The sequence below is a fragment of the Ranitomeya variabilis genome, chromosome 3, assembly GCF_051348905.1.
Source record: "Ranitomeya variabilis isolate aRanVar5 chromosome 3, aRanVar5.hap1, whole genome shotgun sequence".
Classification (NCBI taxonomy): Eukaryota; Metazoa; Chordata; class Amphibia; order Anura; family Dendrobatidae; genus Ranitomeya; species Ranitomeya variabilis.
In genome coordinates, this window is record NC_135234.1 from 445,511,579 (window position 1) to 445,533,744 (window position 22,166).

The window sequence follows — 22,166 nt, forward strand, 5'->3', positions numbered from 1 at the left end:
AGCAGTAGTGGATGTTGCTGAGTGAAAATTGCAAACTGCCATTGTAGTGACCAGGACGTTGTGGTGACCAGATCATGCTTCTGGATGCATGCACCTGTAAGTCATGCAGGCTGTCATCACTACAGAAATGCCAAACCTGTGGAAACTCAGGCTACGTTCACACGATCCTTTTTTCACTGCGGATTTTTCAGGTCCTTTTTCGGGAAAATCCGCAGTGAAAAACGGCGGTGCTTCTCTCTGTGTCCTGTGTCCTTTTGTGTCCTTTTTCTACTGCGGATTCCACTGCGGGTTTCCAACTGCAGTTTCCTATTGGTGCTGTTGGAAACCCGCAGCGGAATCCGCAGAAAGAATTGACATGGTACTTTTTTTCTGCAGGCAAATCCGCGCGGATTTGCCGGCGAAAAAAAGGATCGTCGACACAGCGGTTTCTGTTTTCCATAGGGTAACATTGTACTGTACCCTGCATGGAAAACTGCTGCGGATCCGCAGCTGCAATTCCGCTGCGGATCCGCAGAAAAAACCGCATCGTGTGAACATAGCCTAAATGTGGTTTAGGCACACTGTGAGGTTCAGAATGGAGGGGGCATTTGGGAGCGCAGAAGTTCCTGTTTTTTGTTGTCTTTTTTTATGGAGAGCTAGGAGCTATAGCGCTTTCCTTTGTACCACCAATAATGTAAAAGCCCCTACTTTTCCTTTAGCAGAAGACAGACCAGGAATTGCTCTTTTTGTGTTTTGAGTTGAAGCTTTTAATGGGAATATTTTACATAACATTTGGATCACATTTATCCGGCGCTCTACGCTGAGCACTTATATTGGGGTTTTCACCTACTGTAAATCTCTAAGTAACGTGATTCAGATGAGACCCCCGAGGGATCCATTCACTAAAATGAGGCAGCCAAGTTACTCTAGACTCCGCCTGGCCTATGGTCAGCGGTCTTCTTCTTTTCAAAGGTGCACAAAACTATGATCAACCGCACTTTTATGCACGCCTAAAAAGTTATTAACGGTGCTGAGGTAAAGGTACCGTCACATTAAGCGACGCTGCAGCGATATCGACAACGATGCCGATCGCTGCAGCGTCGCTGTGTGGTCGCTGGAGAGCTGTCACACAGACAGCTCTCCAGCGACCAACGATGCCGAGGTCCCCGGGTAACCAGGGTAAACATTGGGTTACTAAGCGCAGGGCCGCGCTTAGTAACCCGATGTTTACCCTGGTTACCAGTGTAAATGTAAAAAAAAAACAGTACATACTCACCTTCTGATGTCCGTCAGGTCCCTGGCCGTCTGCTTCCCGCACTGACTGTGAGTGCCGGCCGTAAAGTAAAAGCAGAGCACAGCGGTGACGTCACCGCTGTGCTGTGCTTTACGGCCGGCCGGCGCTCACAGTCAGTGCGGGAAGCAGACGGCCAGGGACCTGACGGACATCAGAAGGTGAGTATGTACTGTTTTTTTTTTACATTTACACTGGTAACCAGGGTAAACATCGGGTTACTAAGCGCGGCCCTGCGCTTAGTAACCCGATATTTACCCTGGTTACCATTGTAAAACATTGCTGGCATCGTTGCTTTTGCTGTCAAACACGACGATACATGCCGATCTGACGACCAAATAAAGTTCTGGACTTTCAGCAACGACCAGCGATATCACAGCAGGATCCAGATCGCTGCTGCGTGTCAAACACAACGATATCGCTATCCAGGACGCTGCAACGTCACGGATCGCTATCGTTGCAAAGTCGTTTAGTGTGAAGGTACCTTAAAAGTGTATAGCATCCCCCAGAGTCAGAATTTCTCCAGGATCTTGGCTGCCGGGGGTAGCCGAGACCCAAGAGAACATGATTCAGGTCAGTTTTTACCGATCCCGGGGTTGCGACCGCAAAAAAGCCCAAAACGATTTCCCGTTTAATTTCTCTCATCTCTGATGTTATTGCACATCAGAGGAGAGAGAAATAGAGTTTTTCAGTACCTCCCGGTGTCCTTGGGCCCTCCGGCTTCCCTCCACGACCGCCAATGTCTTCTTCCAGTAATAAAGTGGTGGGCGCATGCACAGTGCGCCTGCCGAGATCTGCCGGCCGGCAACAATAGATTTTCCTATTGGTTCATTTTGATCACTGTGATAGGGTCTATCACAGTGATCAAAATAAAAAAAAATTGTAAATCAAATCCCCCTTTATCACCCCCTTAAATAGGGAAAAATAATAAAATAAAAAAGTATTTATTTCCCTTTTCCCATTAGGGTTAGAGTTGGGGCTAAAGTTAGGGTTAGGGTTGGGGCTAAAGTGAGTCGACAGGCCACCGTCCCTGGGTGACCCCACGGCCATCTTTTGTCCTGGGGTCACCATGAAGACCATTGGCAGAACACAATCGCATTGCGTTGTTCTGATGGGAGCAAAGCAGGAGCGCCCTCCCTCTGCGATGCCCTGCAATGTCGCTGTCACTATTTACAGCGGCATCACAGGTGTTAAACGCCCGCGATCGGGCTCACATAGAGCTGACACCCGCACTTGATTGCGGCAGCGCATAGCGTGAGCCTGCGCTATCACGGTGCTGTTTATATAAGGCTGTATGTGGGAACGCAGCTCTTGCGGTGCCATATGTATACCGCACATGTCAGGAAGGGTTAATCTGCCTAGTTACTAACACTAATTGTTTAGTTACTTTAAATCAATGTATTTAAATAGAATTACAACTATCCCTGACTCTTTCTGCCTCCTGCCTCTGGGCATTGCGTCCAGACACCTGCATTACACAGAAAAGGGCCACCAAGTGCTTTGTTTCCCTAGCTGTAGCTAATGTATTCCAGTCTCTGGTCACAACTGTTTGCCACTAGCCTCCTGGATTGGGTTTCCAGTCTGAGGAGTCATAAATAGCCCTGTGATCATCACGTGCAATGCCAATGTTAGCTAGAGAAATGCGAAACACACACGGGCGTAGCTTGAAGCTCAAGGGGCCCAAAGCAAAAGCTCCAATGGTGCCCCCAATTATTGCAAGTCTAACAGTATTGGTATTTTCATATATTGTAGAGCAAAGGACTTTTGGGGCCCCTTAGGCTCCAGGGCCCTGGTGCAATTGCATCTTCTGCACCATTGGCGTAACGATCTCCGTTGCAGAGGTTGCGGCTGGGCTAGTACGGGTGACGCCATAGGTGCCGGTGCTACCCGTGCAAAATACAGACAGCCCTCATATGTGACGTCTGAATGAGACATGGCCTCGAATGTCGTGTGAATGAGCGCGGGTACAGCTCTTGGGCAGAGGCAATACATTTCAGTATCAAAAGTAATTAAAAAAAAACTCTTTAATTGATCTTGAACCTGATGCGCTTGATGTACTTCCTCTACAGATCCCTTTATAATCCAGAAATTAGAGCATTTTTATGGACTGCTAATTCTAAAGGTGGAAACTTTAAAATAAGTTTATACAGCCATTCTGACTGGGATTTTCAAAGTAAGTACACCGGCCTCGTCCAGTCTCGAATATTTAATAACGCCTGCAGTGTTTAGTGTGGAATCTAGCGACAGATCCCCGTCACGGTGTGATGACCTTTGATCTCTGTACACTGATCAGGCAAGTGTCTGGTTTGGGGGTCGCTGTTTCATTTCTGGTTCAGCACAGAGTCCCTGGTGGGCGTTTCTGTGGTCACTTGATCTCTTCCTAGGTTGCAATGGTTGCAATGGCGAGTGTCCGTTCTGCTGGTCACACTGCAGGCCGGCTGTGGTGATGCTTACACGTAATGCGTTTCTTATTACTTTATATCCAGGAAGGAGCGATCGCGTTATATGACCTTCCTAAAATGGCCGCGGTATAGCGACCTTCCCAAGATGGCGGCTCTTTCCCTGCCACCCCTCATCACGCAATGTGTAGGTCACACAATGGGGGAAGGGTTAAATCTGCGCAGGCGCACTGAGGCCAGAGCGAAGAGTGAGAGGGACAGAGTGAGAGCCGGGGGGAGAACGAGAGGTGACGGCTCGGACAGCTGTGCTGCTCCCTCCTGTCGGGTGTCGTCGGTTCCTGTAGTCCGCCGCGCTGCTCACATCGCCTCAGTATGACGGAGCCGCAGTCGGCGCTCCTGCTGCGGAGGCAGCTCGCAGGTAACGTGCGCCCTCCCCGGGGTAAGAAGGGAGGGGGCAGCCTGTGTCGGTGTGGGAGCTGGCGGGATGTCCTGTGCCCTCACAGCAGAGGGGCAGATGGCGGAGCTGTGAGGAGGGGGAGGGGGCTGCTGCCTGTAGGTCCGACTGCAGGACCTGGTTATGGGGGCACTCATGTCCCATAGTGTTGTCATAGCTGGAGTAATGCAGTATGGAGCGCCCTGTGTGGGGGTAGGTTGTGCCCCTAGAGCCTGTCGTGGGGCAGGGGGGAGGGGTAGGTTGTGCCCCCAAAGCCTGCCGTGGCGGAGGGGGGGGGTAGATTGTGCCCCTAGAGCCTGCCGGGGGGGGGTAGATTGTGCCCCTAGAGCCTGCCGGGGGGGGGGGGGGGTAGATTGTGCCCCTAGAGCCTGCCGGGGGGGGGTAGATTGTGCCCCTAGAGCCTGCCGGGGGGGTAGATTGCGCCCCTAGAGCCTGCCGGGGGGGGGGGGTAGATTGTGCCCCTAGAGCCTGCCGGGGGGGGGGGGGGTAGATTGCGCCCCTAGAGCCTGCCGGGGGGGGGGGGGGTAGATTGCGCCCCTAGAGCCTGCCGGGGGGGGGGGGTAGATTGCGCCCCTAGAGCCTGCCGGGGGGGGGGGTAGATTGCGCCCCTAGAGCCTGCCGGGGGGGGGGGGTAGATTGTGCCCCTAGAGCCTGCCGGGGGGGGGGGGTAGATTGTGCCCCTAGAGCCTGCCGGGGGGGGGGGGTAGATTGTGCCCCTAGAGCCTGCCGGGGGGGGGGGTAGATTGTGCCCCTAGAGCCTGCCGGGGGGGTAAATTGTGCCCCTAGAGCTTGCCGTGGGGGGGAAGGGAGAGGGGTAGGTTGTGCCCCTAGAGCTTGCCGTGGGGGGGAAGGGAGAGGGGTAGGTTGTGCCCCTAGAGCCTGCTGTGGGGGGGGGGGTAGGTTGTGCCCCTAGAGCCTGCTGTGGGGGGGGGGTAGGTTGTGCTCCTAGAGCCTGCCGTGGGGGGAGGGGAGGTAGGTTGTGCCCCTAGAGTCTGCCGTGGGGGGAGAGACCCTAGAGCTTGCCGTGGGGGGGGGGGGGGGGTAGGTTGTGCCCCTAGAGCCTGCCGTGTGTGTGTGGGGGGTTTGGTTGCGCTCCAAGATCCTGCCATTTGGGGGATTCGCTGCCAGTGATCGGCAGTCTGGCTCCACTCACCAAAACGACTGCTCTTTTGGATAGTATATGGATCCCTATTAAATATGTGAGATTTTTTTTAACCCCTTAGTGACCGAGCCAATTTTTTAAAATCTGTCCAGTGTCACTTTGTGTTAATAACTCTGGAGCGCTTCAACATATCCCGTTGATTTTGAGATTTTTTCGTGACATACTGTACATTATGGTAAAAGGTAAATTTATGTTTTTTGAATTTATTTATAAAATATCAGAAATTTCACTAAAATGTAACAAAAATTAGCAATTTTTGAAATGTGAATGATTATCCATTTAATCCAGATAGTCATACCACAAAAAAAAATAATAAATAACATTTCACTTATGTCGGCTTTACATCAGCACCATTTGTAAAATATCGTCTTATTTTGTTAGAATTTTAGAAGGTTTAAAAATGTAGCAGTAATTTTTCCAAGGAAATTTACAACTTCTTTTTTTTTTTTTTTTTTTTTTAAGGGACCTATTAAGTTTTTAAGTTACTTTGGGGGTCCTATATATTGGAACCCCCCAAAAGTGACACTATTTTAAAAACAGCACCCTTAACATACTGAAAACTGCTGTCAGTTCATTAACTTTTCAGGTGCTTTTCAGGAATTGATGCAAAGTGGAATAATATATATATATATATATATATATATATATATATATATATATATATATATATATATATATATATATATATATATATATATATATATATATATATATATATATATATCAGAAATTATGTTTAATTTTTTTTTTACCACCTAAATGTTTCTAACTTCTGAACAGGCTGCTGTAGCTGGAAGACTTTATGGCCGTTATTTGTCCATGAATTGCCATTGCAAACATCAGGACCACACGATCAAGAGCTCAGGGTGCCGATGGGGTTAAAGAGGAAGCCCCCACACTCTGTTAACCATCTACATGCTGTAGTAATTAACAGCAGCATTTAAGGGGTTAAACAGATACGGACGGTACCAACACTGATTATGGCTGATGCAGCAAGTTGTCAGCTATAGCATACTAGTCTCTTATATCGCAGTTCAGTAAAAATGTCGGTGGTCACCAAGGGGTTAAGATTATATTAATGCGTCTGAAACGCCACCTACTTAGTTAGCCAATTAAAGTGATTAGTGGAAGGAGTTTGGGTGGGCGGACTTGCGTTCACAGAATGACCCATCACTATTCCCTGCACCCTGATGGGTCGCCATGTGGGTGGGGATGCACTGCGCCCTGATAGGCCGCCGTGTGGAAGTAGGTTCCCTGCGCCTCGGAAGGTCACCAACATGAGTGTGGGAAGGGGTTTGCTGCGTGCCGATAGGCTGCCGTGTGGGAAGGAGTTCGCTGCGCGTTGGTAGGCGCAGCATGGGAGGGAGTTCGCTGCGCCCCAGTAGGCCGCTGTGTGGACGGAGGTTCGTTGTACCTTGGAAGGCCAACCGATGTGTGTGGTGGAGGGGATACGCTGCGCCCCATGAGACCACCTTGTTTGGGGGAGGGGTTACGCTATGCCCCGGAAGGCCGCTGTGTTGGAGAGCTGTGGCATCCACTCTGGGGTGCAGCTCTCTGGCACTGACAGGATGGCGCTGTAGTCAGAGTGGTGTGCTCAGTGACATAACCCCAGGTAAAGTTTGATGTTGTGTACAGGCGCAACCTCCCCTTTGTATCAGCTTCTATCAGCCCCAGTCATCTGCTGTTGCTGGTGCACAGGGCTCTGACCTCTCTCATTGGGGTCTCACAATGCATCTTACATGTGCTGCGAGATTTAAAGCGATAGGAGCCCTTTGCCTGTCATAGGGGCTGCCACCAAATTTCAAGGGTGTGGGAGTGAGGAGACAGCAGAGCTGGTACAAATGAGATAAGGAGAACCGAGTTGGTGATAATGTAGTTTGACATTCTGGAAAGTGTGTTCTTTTTTTAACTTCAGTGACAGTCCTGATATAATAATAATCCAACATCAAATGATATTTGCTAAAGAAAAATAGAAAAAGTCATTAAGTTTATTAGCGTGCACCCCAAGTGGTGCTTTCTCTGTTGGAGTTGGGGGTTGGGAAAGAAGGGACAACAGGGCGCTGTTTTGTATAGTTTAGCATTTTCTGTCACTCTTTCTTCGTATTTGGACACAGCCGTTCACTTGATTATTCTGAGCCGTCAGAATCTAACAATTACACTTTTTTATTCTCCATCAGGATTTGTAAACAACTTATTAGGCCGGCGTCACACTGGCGAGTTTTACGGACGTAAGAGCGCAGAAACTACGTCCGTAAAACTCGCATAACATACGGCACAATTATTCTCAATGGGGCTGCTCCTATCAGCCGTATATTACGGTTCAGTATTATACGGCTTTCTACGGCCGTACAAAATCGCAGCATGCTGCGTTTGTCAGCGTACTGCGCAAAAAAATCGCCAATGAAAGTCTATGGGGGCGAGAAAAATACGGATTCCACACGGACCAGCAGTGTGACTTGCGAGAAATACGCAGCGGTGTTAGTGAAAAGTCGGGAATTCAATTGCCGGCTTTTCATTTCTCCTGCACAAACCCGACAGGATATGAGACATGGTTTGCATACAGTAAACCATCTCATATCCCCCTTTTTTTTGCATATTCCACACTACTAATGTTAGTAGTGTGTATGTGCAAAATTTCAGCGCTGTAGCTGCTAAAATAAAGGGTTAAATGGCGGAAAAAATTGGCGTGGGCTCCCGCGCAATTTTCTCCGCCAGAGCGGTAAAGCCAGTGACTGAGGGCAGATATTAATAGCCAGGAGAGGGTCCATGGTTATTGGCCCCCCCGTGGCTAAAAACATCTGCCCCCAGCCACCCCAGAAAAGGCACATCTGGAAGATGCGCCTATTCTGGCACTTGGCCACTCTCTTCCCACTCCCTGTAGCGGTGGGATATGGGGTAATGAAGGGTTAATGCCACCTTGCTATTGGAAGGTGACATTAAGCCAGATTAATAATGGAGAGGCGTCAATTATGTCACCTATCCATTATTAATCCAATTGTTGGAAAGGGTTAATAAACACACACACACATGATTAAAAAGTATTTTAATGAAATAAACACAGCGGTTGTTGTAATAATTTATTGTTCTCTCAAATCCATTTGCAGTCCCTCGCTTGGCAACATAATAAACGCACAAGATACATACCTTCTGATGTACTGTCAGGTCCAACGATGTAATCCATCTGAAGGGGTTAACTAATATTACAGGCAGGAGCCCTGCTATAATGCAGCTGTGCTCCGTGCTTGTAATTCCCCTGCGAATGAATGAAATGTAGGTCATTGACCTACATTTCCTTCAGTCGCGGTGATGCGCCCCCTGGTGGATGTCCTCATGACCTGGAGCGTGGGAAAAAGTTCCCAGGCTGCAGTTCATGAGAACATCCACCAGAGGGCGCCTCACCGCGACTGAAGGAAATGTAGGTCAATGACCTACATTTCATTCATTCGCAGGGGAATTACAAGCACGGAGCACAGCTGCATTATAGCAGGGCTCCTGCCTGTAATATTAGTTAACCCCTTCAGATGGATTACATCGTTGGACCTGACAGTACATCAGAAGGTATGTATCTTGTGCGTTTATTATGTTGCCAAGCGAGGGACTGCAAATGGATTTGAGAGAACAATAAATTATTACAACAACCGCTGTGTTTATTTCATTAAAATACTTTTCAATCGTGTGTGTGTGTTTTTTAACCCTTTCCTACAATTGGATTAATATGGATAGGTGTCATAATTGACGCCTCTCCATCATTAATCTGGCTTAATGTCACCTTCCAATAGCAAGGTGGCATTAACCCTTCATTACCCCATATCCCACCGCTACAGGGAGTGGGAAGAGAGTGGCCAAGTGCCAGAATAGGCGCATCTTCCAGATGTGCCTTTTCTGGGGTGGCTGGGGGCAGATGTTTGTAGCCAGGGGGGCCAATAACCATGGACCCTCTCCTGGCTATTAATATCTGCCCTCAGTCACTGGCTTTACCGCTCTGGCGGAGAAAATTGCGCGGGAGCCCACGCCAATTTTTTCCGCCATTTAACCCTTTATTTCAGCAGCTACAGCGCTGAAATTTTGCACATACACACTACTAACATTAGTAGTGTGGAATATGCAAAAAAAAGGGGATATGAGATGGTTTACTGTATGTAAACCATGTCTCATATCCTGTCGGGTTTGTGCAGGAGAAATGAAAAGCCGGCAAATGAATTACCGGCTGTTCACAGATATCGCGCTGATTGAAATCTAAATACAGAATATATATATATGTGTCACAATGATATATATATATATATATACTGTATATATGTTTTCCCGAACATTTGAGCACATAAATCCATTAGATGTCGGTTTTGCAAGCCTGCGCGAAAATCTCGCAGTACGGATGCCATACGGATTACATACGGAGGATGCCATGCGCAAAATACGCTGAAACACCCTGACTACGGATCACTATTTTGGGAACATTTCTCCGTATTACGGCCGTAGTACGGACGTATAATACGTGGCGTATTGTCTTACGCCAAGTGTGACGCCGGCCTTAGTGTCAAGATCATGGAAGTGCAGATCTATCATTGTGCTTCTTTCCTGTTTATGGGCGTACAACTAGTGATGCAATGTACTGCCTGAATTCTACTGTTAAGGACTTCAACGGGTTTTCTTGCGCGACTGGAATCCCCACCCCCTTTAAGTGATTCAGTTTGTTTATTAGGACCTAAAGGCTCATTCATTATTTATTTTTTTGCGTACAAGTGCTATTCATCCTTTACACGGATAGCACTTGTACCTATACTAGTGAATGGGCCGTTCACACGTCTTACTTTTCGGGGACTGAGTGGTCCACACAAAATCGTAGAGACTTTTCTGATATTGAGCCACGTGTCAGATCAAAATTGTTAGGGCTCATACCCATGAAATAAAAAAAAAAAAAAGTTCCGATATCAGGACCTAAAAATGGTGCGAGTGTCACACCTAGCATCCGAATTACATGTGAATGCAGTGCGATTACTATCCGACTGCAATGCGATTTTTAACATGAGTTTTTACATAGAGAAATTCTGTCATTTACAGTTTTCAGAGGAAATATTCTTAAACGCATAGAAAATGTATGTGTGTATATATGTATATGTAGATAGATAGCTAGCCTGGGAAGGGGGTAATACCCATGGAGCTTCCCATGCTATTACTATTATTCTTTACTGGCTATTAAAATGGGAGACCCTAAAAAAAAAAAAAAATAACTTGGGGTCCCCCTATAATTACCAGCAAAGGCTATGCAGACAGCTGCGGGCTGATATTAATAGCCTAGGAAGGGGCCATGGATACTGCCCTCCTCTTCCCAGGCTAATAAATCAGCTCTCAGCTGCCCCAGAAAGGGTTCATCTCTAAGATGTGCCAATTCTGGTACTTAGCCTCGCTCTTCCCACTTGCCCTGTGGCGGTGGCAAGTGGGGTAATAGTTGGGGGGGGGGGGGGGGTTGATGTCACATTTGTATTGTCAGGTGACATAAAGCCCCGAGGTTAGTAATGGAGAGGTGTCAATAAGACACCCCCCCCTACTAACCTCATAGTCATGTTGTATAAAAACACACACACAGAAAACTCATTTACTTGAAAGAATGACAGACTCCTTTAATAAATTAAACCATGTTTACGACCTCGCCCATTCCACCGACTTATTTGTCTTCTGCAGAAGTTAAAAAAAACCCCAAAAAACAGAAAACTATATTCCTCACCTTTTTCGTAGAGCTGATAACACAGGTCAACAAAAAAAAAATTTTTTTCTGGTGTCCAAAATATTTTAATGAATTTGGGGTATTTTTGGGGTGCTGATTCTGAATATGCTATCAGTTTTGCCAGATTGGCTCAAGTTTTTGACATTTTTGGTATCTTATTTATAGCACTTGTTGGTAAATGCGACGCATCATCTCATTAATTTCTTTGGATTAGTACTTGAACTGAGCAGTTCTCAATATAGTTTTGTGTTAATTAGTGTTCTAAAAGTTTGTTCATAGCTTGATTTTTGCACTAACTTTATGTTGTTGTCTGTTTTCCAGAGAAAAGCATGAACTCATCAAGAAGAAGTTGTCTTAACGATCCAGACTCATTCTGTTACATTTGTGGTGAATACACACTGCCAAAACATAGAAGAAACATAACAGACTTCGTAAAAAAAGTGTATTTTGCCTATTTTGGGGTTATGCTTGGGGACCAAGACAAGTTTTGGGCACCACACATAGTGTGCAAAGCATGTATCGAATTATTACGAAAATGGAGCAAAGGACAAAGAAAAAGCTTCAAATTTGGTGTTCCAATGGTGTGGAGAGAGCCAAAAAATCATCATGATGACTGTTATTTCTGTGCAGTGCAAGTGCAAGGATTCAATAAGCATAAGAAACGAAAATGGGAGTAACATGGAATCTGCAAGAAGGCCTGTCCCTCATTGTGAAGATGTGCCTGTACCTGTGTTTACCACAAATAACAGTCATCATGATGATTTTTTGGCTCTCTCCACACCATTGGAACACCAAATTTGAAGCTTTTTCTTTGTCCTTTGCTCCATTTTCGTAATAATTCGATACATGCTTTGCACACTATGTGTGGTGCCCAAAACTTGTCTTGGTCCCCAAGCATAACCCCAAAATAGGCAAAATACACTTTTTTTACGAAGTCTATGTTTCTTCTATGTTTTGGCAGTGTGTATTCACCAAAAATGTAACAGAATGAGTCTGGATCGTTAAGACAACTTCTTCTTGATGAGTTCATGCTTTTCACTGGAAAACAGACAACAACATAAAGTTAGTGCAAAAATCAAGCTATGAACAAACTTTTAGAACACTAATTAACACAAAACTATATTGAGAACTGCTCAGTTCAAGTACTAATCCAAAGAAATTAATGAGATGATGCGTCGCATTTACCAACAAGTGCTATAAATAAGATCCCAAAAATCTCAAAAACTTGAGCCAATCTGGCAAAACTGATGACATATTCAGAATCAGCACCCCAAAAATACCCTAAATTCGATGAAATATCTTTGGCACCAAAAATGCTGTTGACCAGTGTAATCCATCTGTCCCATGACGGGTCTAGCTCTGCTATATCTAGATGGCAGGCTGCATGGTTGCATTATGCAACCATACAGCCTATCATTTCAGAGACACAGACCAGCATATACCCAGTATCTCCCTGTGAACTCCTATTACCTGTCTGACAGCACCGCGAGCGTGAGAAAGTTCTCCTGCTCATGGTGCCGTCAGACAGGTCCTGAGAGTTCACAGCCAATGAAGTAATTTCACCTGTGTGACGTCAGCGCGAGTGTGGAGGGAAGTTTACCAACGGTGCTTGCGCTGACATCAGAAAGGTGAAGTGAATTCATTAGCTGTGAACTCTCAGGACCTGTCTGACGGCACCATGAGCAGGAGAACTTTCTCACGCTCGTGGTGCTGTCAGACAGGTAATAGGAGCTCACAGGGATATACTTGGCACATGTTGCTCAGTGTCTCTGCTGGATGACAGGCTGTATGGTTGCATCATGCAACCTTGCAGCCTGCCATCTAGATATAGCAGAGCTACACCCATCGTGGGACAGATGGATTATCATCGCTACAAAAAAGTGAGGAAAATATATTTATTTTTTGTTAACTTTTGCAGAAGACAAGAGTCGGTGGAATGGGTGAGGTCGTGAGTATGGTTTAAGATTTATTAAAGGAGTCTGTCACTCTTTCAATTAAATTACTTATCTGGGTGTGTGCATTTTTATACAACATGACTATGGGATTAGTAATGGGATATTGACGCCTCTCCATTAGTAACCTCGGGACTTGATGTCTCCTGACAATACAAAGGTGACATCAAACCCCCCCCCCCCCCCAACTATCACCCCACTTGCCACTGCTACAGGGCAAGTGGGAAGTACGAGGCTAAGTGCCAGAATTGATACATCTTAGAGATGTGCCTTTTCTGGGGCGGCTGAGAGCAGATGGTTTTTAGCCCTTCCTAGGCTATTAAAATCATTCCGCTGCTGTCTGCATAGCCTTGGCTGGTTATTAATTATAGGGGGACCCTACGTTATTTATTTATTTTTTTAGGGTCCTCATTTTAATAGCCAGTAAAGGCTAAGAATACAGTTGTTAGCGGATATTAATAGTCTGGGAAGCTCCATGGGTATTACCCCCTTCCCAAGCTATAAACATCTGCTGTCAGCTTTCCCTCTGCTGGTTAAAAAAAAATAACAAGGAGCCCACGTCAGGTTTTTTTTTTTTTTTCAGAAAAATAATCTTTTATTACATGTACAGTAAGCTGCACACACTGTTTAATTAAGTCACTGACATCTATATGTGTATTTACTGTATGTAATCCACCTATTCTACCCTGTCGGGTCCCGATGCAATTTTACATTACGCGGCTGCTGAATTGCCGACTCTTCATCTATCTATTATGAATACATATATATGTGTGTGTGTGTCACTGATGTGTGTTTATATCTATTCTATTCTTTTTTTTTTTTTTAACCTATCACTGATTTTACTGTATGCGGCTTTTCAAAGGACATCGGTGCGTAAAAAATTGGGACAGCACTCGCATGGTCAGAGTACTGTGAGATTTTTTTTCTTTTTTTTTCTCCCTCCGTTTGATTTCAGCAGAAAAAAAATTGCAGATGAGATGTAACCCATTGAATAACATTGGTCAGAGTGCAATACGTTTTTTTTTTTTTTCACTATTTTTAAAATCGGATTGCATTCGTCCTTTTTTTTCTCGCAAATGAAAATGAGCCCTTAATGCAAGTCTATGGGCCTGTGAAAAAAAAAGACATTTTTTCACGGACTGTTGCATTTGAAAAGGTGTAGAAACCTCGTTTTTGTTTTTCCACATACGAGGAAAAACTGATGAAACTTGGTCTGTTTTCTCGTACATAATAAAACCTGATGTCTGAATGAGCCCTTAGGGTAAGGCAAGATGGAGCTGCCAAATGCCCTAAAAGAAATCGTCTTGATTTAATACGAAATTTGATTTGTAGGGTTATAGCTGATCAACCATCAAAAGCATGTTGCTTGTGTTGCCGTGGTCTATCCACTTTTTCCTGATCCCTCAAAGAGAACCGAACACCAGGTTTGACTGATAAATGATACGGCCATCACCTTTCAGGGCTGAAATACATTCAATAATGTATATCTGCCCCCAACCCGACCTGTAAGAGAAGAAAAATAACTTTTATTATACTCCCCTGTTGGGCGGTCCAATCCGATGGGTGTCGCTGGTCTTGGTCCGGCGCCTCCCATCTTCTTACGATCCCCGTCCTCCTGCTTGCTTTGTGTGGATGACTCGTCCCATCGTCATCCACACAGCCTCCTCTGCACAGCGCTCCTGCACAGGTGCACTTCTCTGCCCTGTCGAGGGCAGAGCAAAGTACTGCAGTGTACATGCATCGGGGCTTTTTGACCTTTTCCGGCACCTGCGCACCTCAGGACTTAGCTCTGCCCTCAACAGGGCAGTGTAGTGCACCTGCTCAGGAGCACGATGCCGAGGAGACGCGTCATCCACGCGAAGCAAGCAGGAGAACGGCATTGCAAGAAGAAGGGAGGCGGCGGACCAAGAAGAGCGACACTCATCGACACCGCCCCGCAGGTGAGTATAAGTTATTTTTCTTCTCTTGCAGGTCGGGTTGGGGATACGTATACATCATTATAGAATGCTGCATATTAGACCTGAAAGGTGATGGCCGTATTTCTTATCAGCCCAACCTGGTGTCAGGTTCCCTTTAATCTTACAGGAAAAAGCTGTTTCACCTGCATTGTAACGGCCCCACGGTTTTGCATGTGAAATGACTTTCCCTGGAAGAAAGTGATTGTGCAAGGAAACAGTGGTAAGATGGTGTAAGCAAAGGCTTACTGTGGTTTTCACCTGCTTCATGTGAATGCAGCCAAAACAGCAGAATTTAATTGTCACTCCATTTTTCATCCACTTTGTGGCCACTCGTTCTACATTTTCCTTCCAAGTTTCCCAGGAGAAGAAAACACTTGATTGTCATATACAGTATATGGCATCTGGTTTTTAAATGACCAATTTAATACATAATGGACTCCTTAGTGTAAACCCTTCATGACATATACAGGACAAGCCAGAAGCGGGTGTATGGAGCAGGTTGACAGGGTGAGCCCACCCCATGCGTTACAGCCAGCACCTGCCTGCAACAGTCGTGGGTGGCACTTAGCGCCGCTCACAGTTGTTAACCTGTAAAATGCCGCTGTCACTGACATTGGCATTAACAATGCGCCGCCTGGGGGGCATGTCATTCTATGCTCCCATAACGTGATCGTGGGTTGCTACAACAGTAGGGGGTCTGAAGACCTCTGCTTATCATGAAAAAGCCCCCTTGAAACCTTGCCCATGGTCGAGCCTCAAAGGAGGCAATTATTTTCACAATATGCAGCAATACTGTAGTATTACTGTATATAGCACAAGTGATCAGACAAACTAAAAAGTGCAGTGAAAAGTGTGGAAGAAAACAAACAAAATCAACCAAAAGTTCAAATCCCCTCCCCCCTCCCTTTTTAACTTCATTATTCATGTTGTACTGAAGCATTCAGAAAAGTTCGAGCCATCAAACACTGTAAAAGGAAAAAATTCAAAATTACCGAGGGTTTTTTCTTTTTTTGGTCCATGCAATGCCACAAAAAATGCTGTAACAAGCGATCATCATATCTATCCCAAAATGTTATCAAAAATGTTTCGCCATGCAAAAAATAAGCAGTCAAATAGCTCCATCGACCAAATAATGAAAACGCTACGGGTCTCGGAAAATGTCAACACCACCCAAAAAAATTCTGTTTTCAAACTTCTGACTTGATTTTTTTTTTTGCCACTCAAATAATAAAAAAACCACAAAACTGTACATACTTGGTATTGCTATTATCGTACTAATGAGGAGAATTGTGGTATGTTGCAAAGTAATTTTTTCTACAAAAGGTACACCGTAAGCAGTTTACGGTAAAATGAATGGTGTCATTCAAAAGTACAACTTGTCCTGTAAAAAACAGAGTTATGGCTCTGGGAAGAATGTGGGGGGAAAAGACACACAAATGGAAACTGGCTCATCATGAAGGGGTTAAAACTGATCTGTTTTTTTGCGCAACCATTGACTTATGGTTTAATGTAATCTGAAATACGGATTAAGGTAGTGTATACTGCATATTTTAATTTTTTCTCTAAGACAATCGGTTTGTGTAGAAACTTTTGTGAACGATCACGTTTCCCTGCATTGGTCAGTGCTCTGTACCTGTTTTGCATAGGGATATTTAATACTCATCTGAAGGAGCCCTGAGACTACTTGTGGACAGCAGTTGGAGGCATTCTGTTCTTTACCATAAATTGCAGATTGTAGCCCGCGGCTTGGACAGCTGAGGCACCTTCATGAATAGACACAAAGTGGCTTTCCGTAAATAAAGTTTTTGGATTTGGTCTAGCTAATTGCTGGAGGCCTTGAATGAGACCCCCACATTTTACAGCTGGCCATACACATTTGGATCTGTCAGCTGTACCCCACCACTTCAAATTGGTTCTGAATGTGGGCTTCAGGAGTTGGGTGGACCCCCCCCGGTCCACAGCAAGAATTGATATTGACATATACTTAAGGTAGGAACTTAATTTATTTTGAACAAGATTATACGCTTGGACTTTTGGCTCCGTATTCTTCCCAATGTGCTGTCTTTTTTTCTTTTTCTGTACTTCGTGTATTTGCCAACTTTGTTTCTGTATGGAAATCCTACTTGCATAGAAAAATAGAAGTTAAATGGTCATTTCTACACTTTTTGGGATGCTCAGTGATCATGCTTGGGGCACAAAGTACTCAGTGTACATGGAGTTTTTTTGACCATTTCTTCCTTCATTTCTAAGGCTGTGTGCCCACGGTCAGGAATAGCATTGTTTTGGCCCCAGCACGCACACACTTGATTCAGAACGCTGCGTTGTACAGTACAAGCACATTTAATGGGATTTATCGAAATCTCAGGCCCACTGTGCTGTTATTTGATGCTGCGTAAAGTCACCCGCAGTGCGGATTTATCAGCCGCAGCATGTTAATTTCTGTTGCAGAGACTAGCTAGTCTCCGCAACAGAAATGTTCGCTATAGATTGTATTGGATGATGTAAATCTGCACGGTTCAGTGTACACCTGGGGATTTACCTGCATGATTAGAACACGGCGCTTTGGATGCAGTGGAAGTATGATGCATTCAAAGCGCTGCCAATTCCTGATTATGGGAATGTAACCTAAAGGTACCTTCACACTGAACAACTTAACAACGATATCGCTAGCGATCCGTGACGTTGCAGCGTCCTGGATAGCGATATCGTTGTGTTTGACACGCAGCAGCGATCTGGATCCTGCTGTGATGTCGTTGGTCGGAGCTAGAAGGCCAGCTCCTTATTTCGTCACTGGATCACCCGCAGACATCGCTGGATCGGTGTGTGTGTGACACCGATCCAGCGATGTCTTCACTGGTAACCAGGGTAAACATCGGGTTACTAAGCGCAGGGCCGCGCTTAGTAACCAGATATTTACCTTGGTTACCAGCGTAAAAGTAAAAAAAACAATCACTACATACTCACATTCCGCTGACGTCACCGCTCTGCTTTCAGGCCGCTGTGCTTACACAGTGCAGAGAAGCAGAACACCGGGGGACAGACACCGGAATGTAAGTATGTAGTGTTTGTTTTTTTTACTTTTACGCTGGTAACCAGGGTAAACATCGGGTTACTAAGCGTGGCCCTGCGCTTAGTAACCCGATGTTTACCCTGGTTACCCGGGGACCTCGGCATCGTTGGTCGCTGGAGAGCTGTCTGTGTGACAGCTCTCCAGCGACCAAACAGCGACGCTGCAGCGATCAGGATCGTTGTCTGGATCGCTGCAGCGTCGCTAAATGTGACGGTACCTTAAGGGCCTGTCTGTCGTTACCATAGAAATAAGGAGCGGTGGTCATTCATGTGTTATACTACACCATTCAAATAGGGATCCTTATTGTCAGATTGTGGAGATCCCAGTGATCCTGCCTGTGGAAATCATAAGTTTATCACCTGTGCCTCAAATAGATGATCAATGTATTTAGTTGAAAAACCCTTTAACTATTTAATTATAGAGGTACAGTACCAATGAAGATGGGAATTATACCTCCAATCTGTTCTATAGAAATCCCCATTGTGTGTTTGTGAAATGGCAAAAAACAAGATCCTTACACAAAGCAGCCTTTTATGGCATGTAGCATATGTTTTTTTTTCTTTCCTTTGTAGTGCAGCTTGGATTATGCTTATGTGAAATTGGTATCTAGTCACCGTGGTCAGAGCTGTTCCAGCACTGAGGCATGTGCATGTTATTTGCACCTTAGAAGGAAATTGTAGTCCTTGAGCTTACGAATGCGAAGGAACAGATGGCAGTTCAGTATGTGCGTATGGTGTTCGTAGAAATCAATAGGATATGTAATTCAGAAATTGTAATTGATCTCATCAGTGCAGTTCTCAGTTTAGTTTCAGAATATTACTGGTCTTTTCCAGCTTGTCTGTGCCGGCTCTGTAGAAGTACGTTATGTGAGATAGTTGTGAATAATCAACACTTTATTTTTATTTTCTTAGCTCAAAATGAATCTTTAAATGCGTATCTTCTTTTTCCTTGTGCACTGGGTCATGGTGGGAGGGGAGGCGAGAAATGCCTTTTCTTGTGAAGTGACAGTAATGAGCTCAGTATTAATATGTATGGTGCAGCCTGGAGTGACATGCATGGTGTGTGGTGAGGAAGATCTGCTGGTAATGGTCCTCTCTACTAATTTAAACATTCTGAAGAAAAAACATCAAGGCTGATTGTCACAAGCTTTTTCCATATGACTGATCTGTCAAAGATGAGATCTCAATAGCCTTTAGCTCACATTCGGGAAGAGTGTAGGCCTGTAGACACGGCGATCAGTTTTAACCCCTTAATGACCGCCAATACGTCTTTTAAAGGGAACCTGTCACCCCATTTTTTCTGTATGAGATAAAAATACTGTTAAATAGGGCCTGAGCTGTGCATTACAATAGTGTATTTTGTGGACCCCGATTCCCCACCTATGCTGCCGAAATACTTTACCAAAGTAGCCGTTTTTGCCTGTCAATCAGGCTGGTCTGGTCAGATGGGCGTGGTGTCTTCCCCCAGATCTTGCTTATTTTTCCGTTGGTGGCGTAGTGGTTTGCGCATGCCCAAGTCCAGAATCCACTGCACAGGGGAGGGAAAAGAGCGTGATCTGCGCTATTCCCCTGGTGATCGGTGGGGGCGGCCATCTTCCTGTGGCCGCGCGTGCGCAGATGGAGCGCTCTGCTGCCCGGGGCTTCAGGAAAATGGCCACGGGATGCCACGCGTGCGCAGATGGAGATCGTGGCGGCCATTTTCCTGAAGCCGCGAAGAGTTCCTGAAGAGTTCGCATCTCTGCTTCAGGAAAATGGCTGCCGCGATCTCCATCTGCGCACGCGCGGCATCCCGCGGCCATTTTCCTGAAGCCCTGGGCAGCAGTGCGCTCCATCTGCGCACGTGCGGCCACAGGAAGATGGCCGCCCCCACCGATCACCAGGGGAATAGCGCAGATCGCGCTCTTTTCCCTCCCCTGTGCAGTGGATTCTGGACTTGGGCATGCGCAAACCACTACGCCACCAACGGAAAACTAAGCAAGATCTGGGGGAAGACACCACGCCCATCTGACCAGACCAGCCTGATTGACAGGCGAAAACGGCTACTTTGGTAACGTATTTCGGCAGCATAGGTGGGGAATCGGGTCCACAAAATACACTATTGTAATGCACAGCTCAGGCCCTATTTAACAGCATTTTTATCTCATACGGAAAAAACGGGGTGACAGGTTCCCTTTAACTGACCTGAGGTATAAGAGAATGGCCTCCCCATACAGGTGACAATCCAGCAGCTGTCGGCTGTGTGCTATAGCTGACAACTTGCTGCATTAGCCATGGTCAGTGTTTGCACCGCCCAAATCTGTTTAACCCCTTAGATGCTGCTGTCAATAGTGACTACATCATTTAAATGGTTAACTGTGGGGGCTCCCTCTTTATCCATACTGGTGCCCTCAGATCATGATTTTGTGGTCCTGATGTTTGCCATGGCAGTTCACGACCAAATAGCAGCCTTAGGCCGGCGTCACACTGGCGAGTTTTACGGACGTAAGAGCGCAGAAACTACGTCCGTAAAACTCGCATTACATACGGCACAATTATTCTCAATGGGGCTGCTCCTATTAGCCGTATATTACGGTTCAGTATTATACGGCTTTCTACGGCCGTACAAAATCGCAGCATGCTGCGTTTGTCAGCGTATTGCGCAAAAAAATCGCTAATGAAAGTCTATGGGGGCGAGAAAAATACGGATTCCACACAGACCTGCAGTGTGACTTGCGAGAAATACGCAGCGCTGTTAGTGAAAAGTCGGTAATTCAATTGCCGGCTTTTCATTTCTCCTGCACAAACCCGACAGGATATGAGACATGGTTTACATACAGTAAACCATCTCATATCCCCTTTTTTTTTTTTTGCATATTCCACACTACTAATGTTAGTAGTGTGTATGTGCAAAATTTCAGCGCTGTAGCTGCTGAAATAAAGGGTTAAATGGCGGAAAAAATTGGCGTGGGCTCCCGCGCAATTTTCTCCGCCAGAATGGTAAAGTAAGTGACTGAGGGCAGATATTAATAGCCAGGAGAGGGTCCATGGTTATTGGCCCCCCCGTGGCTAAAAACATCTGCCCCCAGCCACCCCAGAAAAGGCACATCTGGAAGATGTGCCTATTCTGGCACTTGGCCACTCTCTTCCCACTCCCTGTAGCGGTGGGATATGGGGTAATGAAGGGTTAATGCCACCTTGCTATTGGAAGGTGACATTAAGCCAGATTAATAATGGAGAGGCGTCAATTATGACACCTATCCATTATTAATCCAATTGTTGGAAAGGGTTAAAAAACACACATGATTTAAAAGTAGTTTAATGAAATAAACACAGCGGTTGTTGTAATAATTTATTGTTCTCTCAATCCATCAGGAACACCCTCGCTTGGAAAAATAATAAACGCACAAGATACATACCTTCTGATGTCAGATCACGTCCCACGAAGTAATCCATCTGAAGGGGTTAACTAATATTACAGGCAGGCGCCCTGCTAATGCAGCTGTGCTCCGTGCCTGTAATCCCCGGCGAATGAATGAAATGTAGGTCACTGACCTACATTTCCTTCAGTCGCGGTGATGCGCCCCCTGGTGGATGTCCTCCTATGACCTGGAGCGTGGGAAAAAGTTCCCAGGCTGCAGTTCATGAGAACATCCACCAGAGGGCGCCTCACCGCGACTCAATGTAAGTACAGATCCTGCTTTCCTTTCAGCACCCGGGGATTACAGGCACGAGCGAGTGGTTTATCGCAGCTCGTGCCTGTAATATTAGTTAACCCCTTCAGATGGATTACTTCGTGGGACGAGACGGTTCACCAGAAGGTACCGTATATACTCGAGTATAAGCCGACCCGAGTATCAGCCGACCCCCCTAATTTTGCCACAAAAAACTGGGAAAACTTATTGACTCGAGTATAAGCCTAGGGTGGAAAATGCAACAGCTACCGGTGAATTTCAAAAATAAAAATAGATGCTCCATACTGTTCATTATGGCCCCATAGCTGTGCCATATAGTGCTCTGCACCATTATTGCCCCATAGCTGTGCCATATAGTGCTCTGCACCATTATTGCCCCATAGCTGTGCCATATAGTGCTCTGCACCATTATTGCCCCATAGCTGTGCCATACAGTGCTCTGCACCATTACTGCCCCATAGCTGTGCCATATAGTGCTCTGCACCATTATTGCCCCATAGCTGTGC

General features: G+C 45.8%; 1 protein-coding gene across 1 annotated transcript in view; it reads left to right on the plus strand.

Moving 5' to 3' along the window:
* The first annotated feature begins 3,777 nt into the window (after nt 1-3,777).
* The window catches only part of UBE2G1 (ubiquitin conjugating enzyme E2 G1), an 80,877-nt gene continuing 62,488 nt past the window's right edge, over nt 3,778-22,166 (plus strand). Inside the window, exon 1 of the mRNA XM_077296486.1 lies at nt 3,778-4,087. Coding sequence (XP_077152601.1) covers nt 4,042-4,087 — 46 coding nt within the window. The 5' untranslated portion in view covers nt 3,778-4,041. The remainder of the gene's footprint in view (nt 4,088-22,166) is intronic.